Raw genomic sequence first — 16,332 nt, forward strand, 5'->3', positions numbered from 1 at the left:
ACATCGCAGGCCTATCTCAGCCTAGCTCTTCCTCAGGACTAGGGAGAGATGGATTTCATCTCAGTAATTAGGTCAAAAAGAGACAGTGTGAAGAGCTGGAGAAGACACCAGGAGAGGTCCTGGCCTGAGGTTTTTGGGATTTAAACACAGATCTGAATGTATGGAGCAGCTGTGAGTGCACAGGGTAGCCATGTCTGGGGTTGAGGGACACATCAGGCTAGACCTTCTTGTCTCCAAGGCAGGTTAGGAGTCTGCTGGGCAATGACTGGACACACCCATGCAGCATTGAAGAATGGTCACAAGGTCCCAGCAATGAGCTTCCTGGACCGGAGGTAGAGGAAAGAAGGAGGTGGGAAGGAAACTGCAGATCAAAGGGAGCCTTGAAGCTCTACTCTCGGCCAGATGGGAGGAACAAGCTTCTGCCTGTAAGCCGAGCTTCGGCACTGGGTTGAGACCCCTTGACTCAAGCTTCTACAGCCGTTCTGGCTTCCAGGATGGAGGCAGGGCTCATCATCTTAAAATAACAAGATGTTAAAAGCAGAGAGAGAGATACCTTGCCCACCCATCATCCCAGTTATGAAGATATACAGTTTGCCTGCGAGGATCTCCAACCCCTCACACATTGCAAATACATTCATATAAAACTCAGGTGCCTGAACTCGTATCTTGATAAATGGAAAAAAAACAATTCCTCTCCCGTCCCCTTTGATCTGCAGTTTCCTTCCCACCTCCATTGGAAATGGCACGTGAACAGCTTATTCCAAACACGGAAGAGCTGAGGTAATTTATGTCAGCAGAGTGGTATCAAAATTGTTCTGATCAAAAGGTTTGCAGTACCAAGACTCGTAAACCAGTGTCTACAACGCTCCCACCTGGTTCCCTAGCCTACATTGACAGCACTCCACTCAAGCCCCGGAGAGATGATCTTTATCACAGGCAGTCTTGTGCCCCTATGCACAAGGGTATGCCCTCAAAGGACTTCAGCAGACCTAGAGGTTGGGGAGTCAATTATAATGTTAACCTTCAAGGGTGGTAATGACCATCCAGACCCTGTTCTGTCACAAAGATGGAAGAGAGGCACTGGGAAAACAGTGCAGGGGTTACCTCTTCCAATTTCCAGGTTAGGTGTCTAGTGGGATAAGGGAAAGGGGCAGAGATGGTGTGCTGGCAGACTGCACAGAGAGCAGGCCTCAGTTCTATTATGAGAGTTCTGAATACTGACCCAGCCTGGAAGGATGGGGGTGTTTCAGAAGGAACTGAAAGAGAAGGGTCTGCCTTGGCTTCTGAAGGACAAAGTTCTGGCAAAGGCAGTGTAGCCAAGCTGACGTAATGAATCTCAACTTTCCTGGACCTGTTTATCTGCTGGAGTTAGGATGCAAGGAGCTGTGCTATAGGCCTAAGTAGTACTGTCTCCAAGGATCCAGAGGTAGTGGTGGCTCTGGGAGTGCAAGATACTGATAACTGGCCATCTGGACCAGTATAGAGCATCAACGATGCCAACCAGTGCTCAGATTCCATGGGCATCCTTATGGAAGGCTCATGTGCTCTAGGTTCAGAACAGCGTCACCCTGTGGGCATCTGCAGTGGTAGTGTCCAGGCGGGAGTGCATTTGTAGCTGGGCCTAGTCCAGACCGAGTGAGGAGGAACCCACCCTCCACACTGACTGGAGGGCATGACAAGCCTAGCAATTTCCTCCCTTCCTTCAGGTCCTGATCCCACCCAGACTGAGAAGTCAGCCCGGGGCTCCCATCCTAGGATTCTAGGACCCAAGGTCACAGTGTGCGTGCGCCAGGATTTAAAATCTAGTTTTCTGGCTCCCAACCCAGGGCGCTTTCCTTACACAGAGCTGTCTCCGAAGCACTTGTGAGAGCTGTATCTCTTTTGATCTTCTACTTGACCCAGAGAAAAAGGGACAGGGATAAGTCCTGTTTAATAACGAAAGAGATAAAATGTAAAGGCTAGTCATCTGTCCAATAACATACTGTGAATTCAAATGCATCGTGTGGAGTTAGGGCCAGATATTCCTCATCTCATGGTGATGCTCGTGTCCTATGGTCAGGTTCCCCTGTCCTTTGTTGAGTCCATGCTAAGATATAAAAGGGACCTCAAAGACGCCATGGCAGCACTGACTGCCCACTCCATGTCTGCCAGACCAAGCACGGGTAGGACATTGAGGACCACGACAGGGAGGTCTAGGATCTGCAGCTAAGGCAGGGCTGAGACTGGGACCTGTGTAGTATTGTTCCCAGAAACTGGACTGCAAAGAATGAGCTTTATAATTAACGCTCATTACACACACAGATAAACTGACCCACAGATCTGCCCTCCGTCTCTCCACACCTTCCCCAGGGTGTAGAGATTGGTCCTAACACCACCAGCGCCTTACCATTCCCCAGGACTACCCCAGGACATGGCCCAAGGCTTCCTCAGGTGGACATGGCTTGAAAGGGACCATCAGACCTTTTTACCCTGGCTGCGATCCCAGGTGCTGGTGGGATCCAAACCCTCTTCTGCCTTGCTTAATAAAACTGCTTTCCTGGCTGGAGAGATGGCTCAGTGGTTAAGAGCACCGACTGCTCTTCTGAAGGTCCTGAGTTCAAATCCCAGCAACCACATAGTGGCTCACAACCATTCGTTAATGAGGTCTAACGCCCTCTTCTGGTGCATCTGAAGACAGCTACAGTGTACTTAGATATAATCTAAAAAACAAAAATAAAACAAAATTGCTTTCCTTCTGATCCTCCTCGTGCTTGTTTGTTTTGTTTTCCATCGCCATTTCCTCTCCCTGCCTGCCCCCCCCCCCATATTTATTCCAAGACCCACAGGCCAAGGTCACAGAATGTTGGAGTCACTAGGAAATCTGGAAAGCTCATTTTACAGGTAGTAGTCATCCGGAATAGGATTTCTCTCAGTGTCAAATTTCTCAGCTGGACAAATTTTGGAACTGTGATTGCTCCTTTTCTTTTGCTCAGTCTAGGCTCAGCCCCTCCAGGCTGTTCCAAAGCTGGCCACCCAGGGGATTGTCCTGTGACTTAGTGCTCCGCTGCCCCTGAGCCCATACTGGAAAAGCTTAGGTCTCAATCTCAAGTTTCCAGGCCTAACTTCTTAGCCCCCATCCTTACTCCTCTCTCTCCTCAGTTAAGCCTTGTCCTACGGTGACTTGACGGAACGCACCAGGTTTCCAGCACGTTTCCCAAGTGTCTTATTGGAGTTGGAGAGAGAACGTTTTCAAAACTACAATTCCCAGCAGCCCCCGCGAAAGAGCTCTCGCGGGTTGTAAGGAGACACGTACGCGGAAGGAGCAAGCAGTGGCAGGCGGCAGAGCTGGCGTAAAGGGAGCTAGTGGTAAAAGGATCTACATGGTGGAGGGGGTGGTGGGCAGGGTAAGGTGTAGCAGACGGACCCTGGACGTAGGGAGGGCTCACAGGGCCTGTCTTTCTCTCCTCATGCCCACGCTTGTGTTGGTTCTATAACCAATGGCTACGAGAAACTGACGTCTATTGGACTGACTCAGTTGTGGGGTCCAGGTCAGCAATCAATCTTTGGAATCCAGAGATTCCGCACCAGTGGTCGGTATGCGCACGGCTGGAGTAGTAGGCTCAGCGTTTGACATGTCAACGGAACCTGTCTTTTGATTCGAGCACATGTAGGTAGTTGTAGAATTCACAGTCAGCACCTAGAGGTGTTAGGGTTGGTGCTCATCAAATGCAGATTGATGTTAGTTCTGTACTTGGGGCGCATTCATAGGATTAAAATTAAATACCCAGAGCTCACTCAAGGTTTGTGGTTCCATATTCACCGCTGGGATTCGGAGTTGAACAGCTAGAAGGAGGAAGCAGTCATTTGCAAGGCACTGGGACTAGAGGTTTCAGGGTTTTGAGATCTGGGGTCAGAGAAGGGGGTCCGTTGAGTACCCGTGTTTACATAATTTGTTCACGGCCAAAGAGAAGTCATTAGAGATAAAAGGGAGGGCTGCAGGGTTTTGAAGCCATCTGAGTTCTGGATTGGGATGAATTTCGTGATTGTGTGCCCAAGGAGGGACTATACTGAACTTTTGTGTTTACATCCTAGGAAAGGACTATGTGTTGTAATTATTCTGTTGTGGTTTGAGGTTTAGGTAATAGCGCTCATCATGCTCAAAGCTGTGATTCTCATTGGAGGCCCCCAGAAGGGTGAGGAGATGGGGGACAGGGGAGCGGGTAGGCTGGAGAGGTCGGTGGGGTTGGGACACAAGGAAATAGGAAGCTAAAACGTTCTCCTGTCCTCTCAGGGACTCGCTTCAGGCCTTTGTCTTTTGAGGTGCCCAAACCTCTGTTTCCTGTGGCAGGCGTTCCCATGATCCAGCACCATATAGAAGCCTGTGCCCAGGTAACCCCACACTTCCTGCCCCTCTCCTTCATGGTGTGTGTCTGTCTTCCATTTCCCAGCTGCCATCTTTTCCCACCAACTACGGCTCCACGGGCTGCCATTCACAGGCGTCTGAGCACTGCTTTGGGCAGCCAGTCCTGGTGACTTCCCTGCCTCTTGCTGCTGCTCAGATTTCACACTTAGTTTTACAGTATGGAATGTGAAGCCAGGCAGGGATCTTAAAGAATAAGCTAGAGCCATAGCAGGGGGAATCAGTGATAAAGCGCAGAGCACCTATGCTGTAGCTCCTTTTCTTTATTGCTCCATTATTGGGATAGACAAGGTTTGAGTCTGAGTCCTGTCTTCCTGCTGGGACCTGGAGCAAGCCAAATTTCAACCTCTTTCAGCTCTAGTTTTCTTATCTGTAAAGGAGATTAAACCTCCCGTGCAGAGTGTTGAAGCTGTAAAATGCCTAATTCAATGCAGACCCCTGATAAATGACCCTGTCATCTTAGGCTGGAACCAAACTTAGAATAATATATAATGGGAGATGGTTTGGTGGGTAAGTGCTTGCTTGCACAAATGTGAGGCTGTGAGTTTGATCCCTGTCATCACCCTTTTAAAGAGCCAGTGTTGGTGATAGGTTTGCCATCTTAGGACTGAGAAGGTAGATCACTGGGGCTTCCTGGCCAGCCAGGCTAGCCTAATCATTAGGTCCCAGACCCCAGTGAGCGCTGACCCTGAGAAGGTGGGCTACTCCTGAGGACAGAGCCATGTAGAGATCCAAGATTGACCTTTGGCTTCCATGTGGTTGTTTACACAGGGGCTTGTGTACCCCCACATATGCATGGGCACACTTACACGAGCTACACATACAACTCAGAGACACTGCGTGTGTCTAGTATGCGTGAGGTCTTGGGTTCAATTCCCAGTGCTGGGTGTGGGAAGAGGTGACAAAGAAGGAAAGGCAGAAAAGATGACTGGATTATACATGACTGTGGCTTGGTGGACAAGGTTCGTTCTAGTCCAGGTACATGGGAGACTATAAAAAAAGGTGGAAAGGTCACAGCTGAGAGTTCTAACTTCCTCACTGTCCAAAAGAAAAGCGGGGTAGAAAGGCTGATTACCCAGGATACACACCAGAGTTCAACCTTTATCCTCTAGACTTCTGGACCAGTACCCAGATCTTCCCAGTTCCCATCAGAGGTTTCTCTGGCAACCTCTTCCTTTGTCCTAGGTCCCAGGGATGCAGGAGATTCTTCTCATTGGCTTCTACCAGCCTGATGAGGCCCTCACCCAGTTCCTGGAAGCTGCCCAGCAGGAGTTTAACCTTCCAGTCAGGTGTTTGAACATGCGAGTGTGTGTGTGTGTGTGTGTGTGTGTGTGTGTGTGTGGGTCTGAGTCTCAAAGCTCTTGGGAATGGGTTGAGTCACCAGGGTTCACCCCATACCCAAAAGGTACTTATTTTGGGCATCAGAATTACTTTTTTTTTAAAAAAAAGATTTATTTACTTTATGAAAGCGAGTACACTGTCACTTTCTTCAGACACACCAAAGAGGGCATCGTATCCCATTACATCTGTGGTTGTGAGCCACCATGTGCTTGCTGGGATTTGAACTCAGGACCTTTGGAAAAGCAGTCAGTGCTCTTAGCCGCTGAGCGGCCTCTCCAGCCCCAGAATTACTTACAGAATTACTTAATATGCGGTTTCCTTGCAGACCCAGGGCAGAAGTACTGCTGACAAGGGTGGAGGTATGGTGGGGGGGCAGGTCAGGTGCCCTCCTGACTCATGGTGTCTCACTGAGCTGGCTGGGGCTCCTGGGGACAGGTACCTGCAGGAGTTTGCCCCCCTCGGCACAGGGGGTGGCCTCTACCATTTTCGGGACCAGATCCTGGCTGGGGCACCTGAGGCCTTCTTCGTGCTCAATGCTGACGTCTGCTCTGACTTCCCCTTGAGCGCCATGTTGGAGGCTCACAGGCGCCAGCGCCACCCTTTCTTACTCCTTGGCACCACGGTGAGAGGGCTGGAGGCTGTAGAGACTGGGGCCACTCTAGGTCTTGGGTAGGGGTGGAGTTGGGAGGGAGATGTGCTACTCCAGCAGTTACAGAGGTGTCATTGGCAACCCTGAGCCCTTTGGTTGCTGGAAAGTAGAGGGGCGGGGGGGGGGGGGGGGGGGGGGAGGGCGGCTGTCAGCTCTCAGCTCTGCTGAAGGCCTGTCAGTGTCAGCGCTGCATGCCAGGTGCTAACGGTGAAGGGAAGGAAGGGAGAGAAAACAGCCTCAGCCGCCCCGGAGGAGGCAGGTCACTGTCTTGGATATGTCTGTCTCGCAGGCTAACAGGACACAATCCCTCAACTACGGCTGCATCGTTGAGAATCCACAGACTCATGAGGTGAGAGCAGGATGGGGCGTACCTGGCATCTCTAGGGGATGCTGAGAACGCTTTCAGGAGGGGTCCATCATATCAAACAGATAGGACAGTTTGTGTGCCATCCCCCTCCCCCTCTCTAGTAAATCATCTTGTAGCTCTTTAAGAGAGAAAGACAGGGGGAAGGGGCGCCAGCTCGTTTCTGTAGGAGTGATGTTTTAATAAATGTATTCACGGGGCACTACCGGAACACAGAGAGAAGCCCAGCAAGAGTCTGACGTGAGGGGTCAGGGCTTCCTTCAGGAAACAGGTAGAGATGAAGGAGACTGCTGGCAGAGAGAACGGTTTGTGCAAAGACAGGCAGGAAGTCCACAGTGACCCATAATTACTGAGGTAGGAGCATAGTCGCTAGGGCAAGAAGAGCCTTGTCCCTGTTTATGAAAATCCCTGCCCGTGAGTCTTAAGGACTTAGACACACAAGCCATTTTACTTGTTCATAGTTTAATATATATAAACTCTACATGGAATATATATGTGTAGGCTTACATGCGTATGCAGTTTTGTGGCAGGCACCAGTTAGACATGAAAGAAAAAGAACCACAGAATAAACACATTCCCCACCTCTCAGGAAACCCCAGTCTAGTAGGAAGAACAGTCAAAAGCCAATCCTTAGCACAATGGCCTGGGTGAGGTATAACCAGAGGCTAGGGGTGTCAGGTGTGAAGAGCTAAGTGGAGTTGATAGCCGAGTGACAAAGAGTAACAATGTCAACTTGGTTCCAAACGGAGGGTTTCCCAGAGGAAGAGGCAGAGAAGGACATCCCAGTGGCCAGTTATTTCCAGTTATTTTCCTGGAATACCAATGGTTAGGGAGGATTGAGCACAGGTAGCCCCCTGGGGATGTAAAGCCAAGGTATGAACTAGCCCATTCGGGCGTTGCTCTTGGCGGTAGAGGGGCCTGAGGGTGATGTAGTATGAGGTGGTGGTGTGGAGGTCTGCCCTCCGCTATGAACTCTGCCTTCACTTCCTTAGGTTCTGCACTATGTGGAGAAACCCAGCACCTTTATCAGTGACATCATCAACTGTGGCATCTACCTTTTCTCCCCAGAAGCCCTGAAGCCTCTCCGGGATGTTTTCCAGCGTAACCAACAGGATGGGCAACTGTGAGGCAGGCTCCATGACCCTGTGACCTAACCCCAAGCATCCCTGACCCAGACCCGTGTCCCCTGCCAGGCTCTGTAGGTCCCATGGTCACCCTGCTCCCTGGCTTTCTCCCCTCGCCCTTTCCCACTGTCATCTGTAGTCTGCCTCCCTAAGTCCCTCCCCTCCTAACCCATTCTGTCCCTCTTCCTTATACACCCCAGCTCCTCCTCTGTCACCACCTGCCCATTCCGCTTCTGGTCCATTTCTCTCCAGCCCTGCTTGTCCCACAGACATCTTTTGAGAACAGAAGGCAACACACACTTGAGTGCACATGCACTCAAGTGCAGACATGCACACACACGCGCGCGCACACACACTCTTGCTCGGGCTGCCCAGAGCCTTGCCAGCTAATGTCAGGTTTGTCCCTCCCAAGCCTGAAAGCTGGCTACTAGGTCTCCCCCTCCACACCCAGCTCCCATCTCACGCCTCATTCATCTGCTGACAACATTTCTCACCCCACCATGTCTCTGCTTCTCTCCATCTCTCCTGGCCTCTCTATCTCTGTTTCCTCTGAGCTGGCATCTCTACCATCTCTACCCCCCCTCCCTCTCTCTGTGACTGTCTCTGCCCTCACCAGCTGCCTTGCTCTGGGGTGAGTTTGGTTTTTTTTGTTTTTGTTTTTGTTTTTGTGCCATCCAGTGAGGGAGGGGAATTAGCTGGGTGAATGGGGGGAGGGTGGGCATAAGCAGGGATAGGAGGAGTGGGGTCTAGGCCTGGGCCCCCCCAGTGAGAGCAGTCAAGGGGAGTAGAAGAGATACCTAGGATTTGAATAGACCTTGGTAAAGCAGCTAAGCGAAAGGAGTGGCAAAAACCCCTTCCACTCCTTCCCGGAGAGACTCCATATTTGGACTTACCTAGGGATCTGAGTAAGGTCTCCCCCTTTCCCGGCCAGGGAGGAGTCCCCAGGCTCGTGGCCTGGCGCAGGGACCATCCGACTAGAACAGGACGTGTTCTCAGCCCTGGCTGGGCAGGGCCAAATCTACGTGCACCTCACCGATGGTATCTGGAGCCAGATCAAGTCTGCAGGGTACGTGGGGGCTGGGGAAGACCCCGTACCACGGATCTTGAGACTTAAGAATGTGGCATTTGGGGTGGTAGGCACAGGCCCTGCTGGACCCTGAGCGCCCCTCTCCCTTTTGGTCCCCAGCTCAGCCCTTTATGCCTCCCGCCTCTATCTGGGGCGATACCAGATCACTCACCCAGAACGGCTAGCCAGACACACTCCAGGGGGCCCACGCATCAGAGGTACCTACCCCGTCCCATTACTACCCTTTACTCTCCCACATCCTTGGGCCTACACTCTTCACCTCAGGTGTGGAGGTGAAGGCTCAGTCTCCTCCCCTCCCTATCCAGATGTGTTTTGGGGTATCTGCCCCCCCCAGGTTGTTTCTTCTGCTTTTAGGAAATGTTTACATCCATCCAACCGCTAAAGTGGCCCCATCAGCTGTGGTAAGTAAGCTGTGGCCCCAACTTCAGGGAGAGGCTGTTGGGATCCGTGGGGAGAACAAGGGACCAAGCTCAGGTGCCGGTCTGTCCCCCTGCTTTGGAATACCTGCTGTATCCCCAAGTCCCTTCACTCTCAAAGTATGATGATCTTCACAGCTGGGCCCCAATGTCTCCATTGGGAAGGGGGTGACCATAGGCGAGGGTGTGCGTCTGCGAGAGAGCATTGTCCTCCATGGAGCCACTTTGCAGGTAGGAACCAGGCACACAGCCAAGAGGCTGGGGGGGAAAAGGGGAGGGGTCAGGTATGCCTTCCAGATCAAGAGGAGTGAGCCTCACCCCAGGCCCTGCATCTCCCTTCCACACCTTCCTGTGCCTGCCACCTGTCCACTCACCCTGAGCCATTCTATCCCAACAGGAACACACCTGCGTCCTTCACAGCATTGTGGGCTGGGGGAGCACTGTGGGGCGCTGGGCCCGTGTAGAGGGGACTCCCAATGACCCCAATCCGAATGACCCCCGAGCTCGCATGGACAGTGAGAGCCTCTTCAAAGATGGAAAGCTGCTTCCTGCCATCACTATCCTGGGTATGGTTTGTTGGGGCCTGGGGGGCGGGTTGAGGGTTAGCAAGCTCCACAGGTGAAGGCTGGAGTCTGCAGGGGACGTTTGTTCTTGTGTGCATTGTGCGTGTGTGTGCATGAGTGTGTGTATGTATTCCTTAAGCAAACATTTACCAAGATCCTGCCATGTACCCAGCCTGAGGGAATCACTGGGGGATGAGGCTGGAGCACAGATGGGCAGGCCTGGCCATGGCCCCAGCTCCCTGCCTCATCACCTCTCTCGACCTGTTCCTGGTGCCCTCATCCACGCTCCAGGCTGCCGTGTTCGGATCCCTGCCGAGGTGCTCATCTTGAACTCAATTGTTCTACCACATAAGGAGCTAAGTCGAAGCTTCACCAACCAAATCATCCTGTGAGGATGCTGCCAAAAGGCCCCCAGGACTCCCGCCCACACTCCTTTGGGCTGCTGCCTGCCTGGCTAGCTCTGTCCAGATAGGACCTGAGGAAGCCACCTTGTAGGGAGCCTTGTGTGTGGCCAGGGACACCTGGCTTCCCTCCCTACTGCCAAATAAACCCCTATGAACCTTGGAGCCAGCTTGGACTCCTACTTGCGCCTGGACTTGGGGGGGGGGGGAGTGGAGGCACAAGAGGGGCAGCTGAGTCAGGCCCCCCCACATTAGCATTTAAATTGGAGTCGTTGCTGCTGGCTCATGAATAATGAATTCGGAGTCTTGGTAAATCTCCCCCTCCCACTGCCTCAGCCTTCTGCACTAGCTGCTTTAGAGGAAGGCCCTCCAGGCTCCCTGGCCCCCACGACCTTCACCCTGCTCGCTGGCCTGCCTCCCCGGGCCTGGCTTTCCAGAATGCTGAAAGCTGAAGGATTTCAGTGGGCACCCTTGCTGGGAGGCTGGGACGCAGGCTGAACACCCAGCAGCCTGCTCTCCTCAGCTCCATGCCAAGACCCAGCCCTGGCCTGTTTAACGCTCTGCCAGCCCCATCTGCTCCCAGGCTGGCTTCGGGGAGTTGGGGGCTTTGCCCCTACCCAGGGGTCTTCCAGGATCTACCCCCCACTTCTCCGGCAGAGGTCTGATTTCAAAGAGGCCCCTTTACCCCTTGGCAGTCTGATACATTTTGGCAGATCATAGCCCTGCTCTCCACACATCCCCATGTTTGCCCATGACCCCAGTGTGCCCCTCTTGGCACCCCCCTTTCCACAGCTGTGGGTGCTGAGTTTAGTTGCCAGATGAGCTGGTAATGATCGTAATCTGCTAATTGAGAGGAATCTAATTACCCGAAGAGAATAGGGGGGCAGGGTTTGGGTGGGAGACAGGAGGGGGTCCTGGCAGCCAGCTTGGGTGGCAGGCAGCAGGGTGTCGGGACCTTGTTGTTAACCCCAGGGTCTGGGACCAAGCTCAGGATTTCATAGCTTTCCGGGCAGGCAGTTAGAAAGATACATGGGGACTGGACCACAGCTGACCTGGGGACTGCCCTAGAGATGACCTCCCATGCCATGAGGGCTGGCTGAGAGCTGGGGGTGGGGGGTGGGGGTGGGGAGATGGCCCAAGGTCTTAGCAATCCTAAACTATAATCGGCATCACCACAGCCCCTTTCCCTGGTTTCTTCCCAGCCTGCCTCCAGCACAGACCTGTCACGTCTGCAACCATCAGCAGAGATGCAAACCTATTCAGCCTGGGGTCACCTCCCTAAGGAAGGGGCTAGGAGAGGGTTGGACCACAAGGCCAAGCTCTGTGTTCCTTTCCTTTCCTCCCCCTACCCTGACCCTTCTGTTCCAAGTGGTTGGCAGAGGCCATGGCAGCTCCATCATAAATATGATAATTTAATTATTTTCTCAGCAAAACACCGTGAAATCCAATAAGTCTGTGTCAGGCCCTGGCCCCCGGGACCCCCCTCCTAGACCCAGTGGGGGTGGAGACATGATGGCAAGAGTCTCTGAAGGGGGAAAGGGTCAGTGAAGGTGGTATGGAGGAGGAAAGCTGAGACCTTCAAAACATTGCCCAGGCTGAGGGAGTCGCAGGTGCACCGTGTCTTAAGGGTGAGGGGGTAATGCCCTCACTCCTTCCGACCACTCTTCTGCACTGGGAGAAGCCAAAGCCCCATCTGTCTGTCTAAGGGAGGAGCTCACAGCCCATGATGTGGGAGCCACTCTGCCTCCAGAGAGGTAGCAGGGAGCCCCCTTATCTGCTACTCTGGGGATGTGCACCCAACCTTCATTAGCCTCATGGAGATATAGGTGTAGGAGGGTACTGGTTCAGGGGTGGGTTTGAGAAGGGAGAAGCCAGAAGGAACTGGGGTGGAAGTGGGGTGGCAGTGAGCAGGGGGAGGGATGCGGGGGAGGGGTGTGCTCCCAGCCATTAGTGCTTTTTTTTTCCTCCCAGTTTCCATAAAAAGATTATTCTGTAAAATCAGCGAAGGGGAGCGAGCTGGGGGCCGGGGAGGGGGGGTTGGGTCCCTGGCATCAAGCTGGATGGGGTGACAGGGGAGGAGAGCTGAGGACAGGGACTGAGTATGGAGAAAAATTTGGATGGGCTTCAGGAGCAATCGAGATAGAGAGCCAAGAATGCTGGCTAGTGTTGGGGAGGGACTGGTCAGAGTGGGGTTGTGTGGGGGGAGCAGTGCCCTCTCTCACTCATGTCCTGCTGGGGTTGCCCAGGTCCCAATCCTACCTCCATCTTAGTCCCTCCCCCTGGCATTTAGCAGCCATTATGGGGGAGCAGATTGCAGCCTCCTCCCCCTCTCTGGGAAGCAGGCACAGCTGGGGCCCGCCACATCTGCCGCATCAGCACGGAACACAGCTGGGTGTGCCCAGAGCCATGCTCCCCAAAACACAAAGGGGGTGGGAACCAAGGAGAGCCCAGACCCCTGAGATAGACACACTGACACCTCTGCCAACAGACACTCCTCAAAGGGAAGCAACACCCACCAACACACGCTCCCTGTGTGCAGAGACTGAGAACTGGCAAACACGCAATTACCCAGCCCCGCCTGCCACCTCCGCTCCCCTCCCGCACCCCCCTCTTCTTTCCTCTCTTCCCACTAAGGCTGCCTTCTGTCACCAAGCCATCTCTGAACTGTCCTAGGCTAGATTTAGGGGAGCAAGGGGTTTCATTGGCACCAAGAACACCTTCTGGTAGGTCAAGGGATGGTAAGGGACGCCTTGGGAGCCCACCCTGGGTAGCAACTTACTCTTTTCCAAGACTGTACCCCTCCCCATAAGGAGGCCTACCCCTAGTCAGGTGGGGTGTCTACCCCAGTGGACTGAGCATCAGTGACCTATTCCTTTGACGCGCCTGTGTTCCACTGACCGCCGCGAGGAGGCGCTGTGTGCCCTCGGTATCTCCAGATCCGTTCTGAGCGGCTCCTGGGGCCAGCCTCTGCCAACCCTATTATTCGGCAGTCCTCTATCCTCCCCAGTTCATCGCTTGGCTTAGTTTTGCCACCCCAGGCATGTGTGGGGTGTAGACAGAAAAGTCCTCCTTCCCAGAACGAATGATCAAGAGTTTTCTTCTTTCTCCTCTCCTAGTTAATAGCCCCTGATTAAACCTGCCTCCTCAAAGCTCTCCTTTCTCTGCTCGTCTCTGCGGCCGGGTGTCTTGCCCTCAACCCTCTCCTCCCTGCCCCCTCCCATCATCCCACTCGGCAACAACCCCCCACCCCCCCATGCCCCTCGGAGCTTTAATCCCTCCTGCTGCCGTGCTGCCTTATCTGCTCCCAGCAGCTTTCGCTGCTGCAAAGCCCTCTCCCCCTCCTTCTCGGGATCTTCTCTCCCTCCTTCCTGCTCTCTCTGCTCTCTGACCAGCGCCACCTCCTGCCTAGCCTCTCTGTCACTCAGACCCCCATCTCAGGGCTCCCTGTCTGACACCAGGGATGAGTGCCTAGAGGCCCTTTGCCCTCTCTCTGGCATCTGCTTAGGGTCTGTGGGGTGCCTACCTACTCCCACCCTCCCTCTTCTACCTCAGCCCTCTCCACTGACCCCTCAAACTTGTCTGTTTCTAGCCAGTCAGGATGTATCTTTCTTCCTGTCCTCCCTTTCCACATCCCCTCCCTAGTTCCTCCAGGATTTCCCTAAGCTTGAATCCCACCCTCTTCATTCTTGGTGACCAATGACCTCCGCTTGAGAATACCCAAATAGGAATAGATGCCTGACAGAGGAGTGGATGCTTCCCTGGGATAGCCCCGGGAGGGCCCTGTCGGGGTGCAGAGAGTACCGGTGACAGTGGGGGCAGGGCCTGGCGGTGGGATGCTAACCCTCTTCAGTTGCCTCAGATCACGTCCGGTCCTTCCCATCCCCCCTTGGCCGGGACTCTCATTAACCGCTTCTCCTGCCTCGTCCGTGGCATAAATAACCCAGATAAATCAGCCGCCGTCCGCCCCCCGCCCCTCGGCCCCCGCACAGCCCGTTTGTCACTGCTGCTCGCTCGCCAGCCAGGCCTGGCCAGGCCAGGCACACCCCTCCATCCCTGTCCCTTCCTGCTCACGTCTGCCCCACGCTAGCTTCCCACCCCCTGGTCAGCACCAGGTCCAGAATTCTGAGCTGGGGTGGGTCAAGGAAGTGGCCCTTGGGATCTGGAGACTGGGGACTGGATCTATAGAATGCTCCTTAGGAGTTCAAAGGTTGTATAGTTTATGAAGATAGCCAGCCAGCCAGGGGAGTCAGGAGCCCCCACAGGACAGGAAAGAACAGAAAAGGCTTCCTTTGTGGGGAGTGGGGGGAGTCCCTGGGCTGTGAAGAGGCTCCCTGGGAAACCTCTCAGGTTCTGCCCAGGGAGTCTCGGGTCTCCCTTTGGAGTCATTTTGCTCAAGTAAAACTTCCAAGCATCCTCCCAATACCTCTGACTAACCCATCCTGCCCACCCTGTTGACTCCACCCCTTTCCCAGTTTGCCTAGCCCAATGTACTCTGACCTTTACCTCTCTCAATAACCTTCTCTTTCCCAGTTTCCGGAAGCCTAACTCAAATCCCAGGGTGGGGAGAACTGGGCTATGAACAAATCTGGGAAATGGGGATAACTGGAGGGCAGAGCAGTCTGAGTGGGGGCTCACATTCTGCCTGAATGGTAGCCCCTCCCCACACTCCAAACTCCGTATTCCCTAGCCGCCCCTCCCACTAGCTTACAGCTAGCTCAGGTCCTAACCAGCTTCCCTCAGCCCTGCTTCCCACCCCTACCCCTGCTCCACCCCTAAGGGGGCAAGCTGGTCCCTAGGGAATGGGTGAGAGAAACGGAAAGGCTGAGGGAGCTTGGGCGCAGGGCTGGGGTGGGGGTGGGGAAGAAACTGGGCCGGGCCCCAGGGACCAGCTGGGCAATGAGCCGGGGAAGCAGCCGGGAGGCTAAATGAGGGAGATTATCACCCAACTGCAGCCGGGCAGAGAAGGAGGCAGGCAGGGAAGCAGGGAGAAGGGGGGGAGAGGGGACAGGGCCAGAGGCAAAGGGGGTATGGAGGGATAGAAAGGGGGCCAGAAGGGGCTGGGGGTGGGGAGAGAGTGAGTGGAAACCGCCAAGAGATGGGCTGGAAGGATGGGGGTCCCCACTGAGAATAGCCTGATTCCAGGAGGTCTGGGAGACTGGATGGTAGGGACTTGCGGACAATTAGAGACAGCTGGCCACCGGGCAATGGTGGGAATCTGCATGTAACAAGCTGCTGCTTCATTCCAGTGCCCTGGAGTTCCCCCACAGACCCCACCCCACCCCCCAGCCCGGTATGGAATTACCACCCAACGTCTTTCCTTTTAGAGGTGGAAGACTCCCTGCTGACCTGAAGTTGGGGGGCAGGGGGAGGTATCACGATGGAGGTCAGCATGCTGTGGAGACAGCTTGACCCTGAGCGCTCAGCCGATAGCGCGGAATTCAGACAGGATATCAGGGCAGTGGTGGATGCTGGGGGAGACTAGGGGGCAGCTCCCACTTTCTTGGCAGAGTCCCAGACCGAAGTAACCTTAAAAAAGCAATTAAATCACCCTTTTTTTAAAACCCAGTAAAGAAAAATCAATATTGGGAGAAAAGGGAAGAAAGAAAAGGAGGGATGGTGGGTATGTGGTGCAGGGGGTGGGGGTGGGGGGGACTTTGGAAAGGTCTGGAAGTCGACGGGGATGCGGGGGGGGGGGGCGGGAAGAGTATGGAGGACTACTGCCAGGGTACCAAGTAGAGAGGGGGCTAGCTGTCTGTGGTCACTTGGACCTTTCCATAGGAACTCAGCGCCTGCTTCCAGTGCCAAGTCAACTTCTGCTGTGTCCCAGCCAAAAGCAGCCCTTGAATCTGCCCCCCCGGGGTGGGGGTCTTTTCCTCCCAGTGTTGGGAGCCTGCTGACCTAGACTCATGGGAAGCGTGTAGGGACACCCAGCTGTGGGGCCCTGGGAAGCCACTTTGCTGAAAGGTTGGGAACATCTAGTTAGAGCAC

At 54.1% G+C, this 16,332-nt stretch overlaps 1 protein-coding gene across 13 annotated transcripts; it reads left to right on the forward strand.

Moving 5' to 3' along the window:
* Nucleotides 1-3,244: 3,244 nt before the first annotated feature.
* Nucleotides 3,245-10,513, forward strand: Gmppa (GDP-mannose pyrophosphorylase A). Of its 13 annotated transcripts, none has more exons than XM_006496532.2 (14): nt 3,245-3,345; nt 4,112-4,172; nt 4,271-4,368; nt 5,585-5,688; nt 6,176-6,362; nt 6,679-6,738; nt 7,746-7,876; nt 8,494-8,508; nt 8,809-8,943; nt 9,064-9,161; nt 9,319-9,365; nt 9,519-9,611; nt 9,778-9,946; nt 10,235-10,509. In XM_006496532.2, exons 2-14 carry the CDS (start codon nt 4,133-4,135, stop codon nt 10,333-10,335), a joined length of 1,278 nt encoding a protein of 425 aa, XP_006496595.1. In that variant the 5' UTR covers nt 3,245-3,345; nt 4,112-4,132; the 3' UTR covers nt 10,336-10,509. The 13 variants fall into 13 exon arrangements, with proteins under 13 accessions (XP_006496595.1, NP_001344100.1, NP_001344098.1 ...); NM_001357171.1 differs by having other exon boundaries at nt 3,270-3,527; nt 10,235-10,513; NM_001357169.1 differs by lacking the exon at nt 8,494-8,508 and adding an exon at nt 3,481-3,646 and having other exon boundaries at nt 3,270-3,345; nt 10,235-10,513.
* The last annotated feature ends 5,819 nt before the right edge of the window (nt 10,514-16,332 follow it).

The sequence above is a fragment of the Mus musculus genome, chromosome 1 (assembly GCF_000001635.26).
Source record: "Mus musculus strain C57BL/6J chromosome 1, GRCm38.p6 C57BL/6J".
Classification (NCBI taxonomy): domain Eukaryota; kingdom Metazoa; phylum Chordata; class Mammalia; order Rodentia; family Muridae; genus Mus; species Mus musculus.

Bases quoted from the DNA above. Each gene is read 5' to 3' on its own strand.
- Gmppa (XM_006496532.2), top strand. From the start codon at position 4,133: ATGCTCAAAGCTGTGATTCTCATTGGAGGCCCCCAGAAGG. The intron at 6,363-6,678 runs GTGAGAGGGCTG...TCTGTCTCGCAG, and splicing joins TCTTACTCCTTGGCACCACG to GCTAACAGGACACAATCCCT. The intron at 9,366-9,518 runs GTAAGTAAGCTG...TGATCTTCACAG, and splicing joins AAGTGGCCCCATCAGCTGTG to CTGGGCCCCAATGTCTCCAT.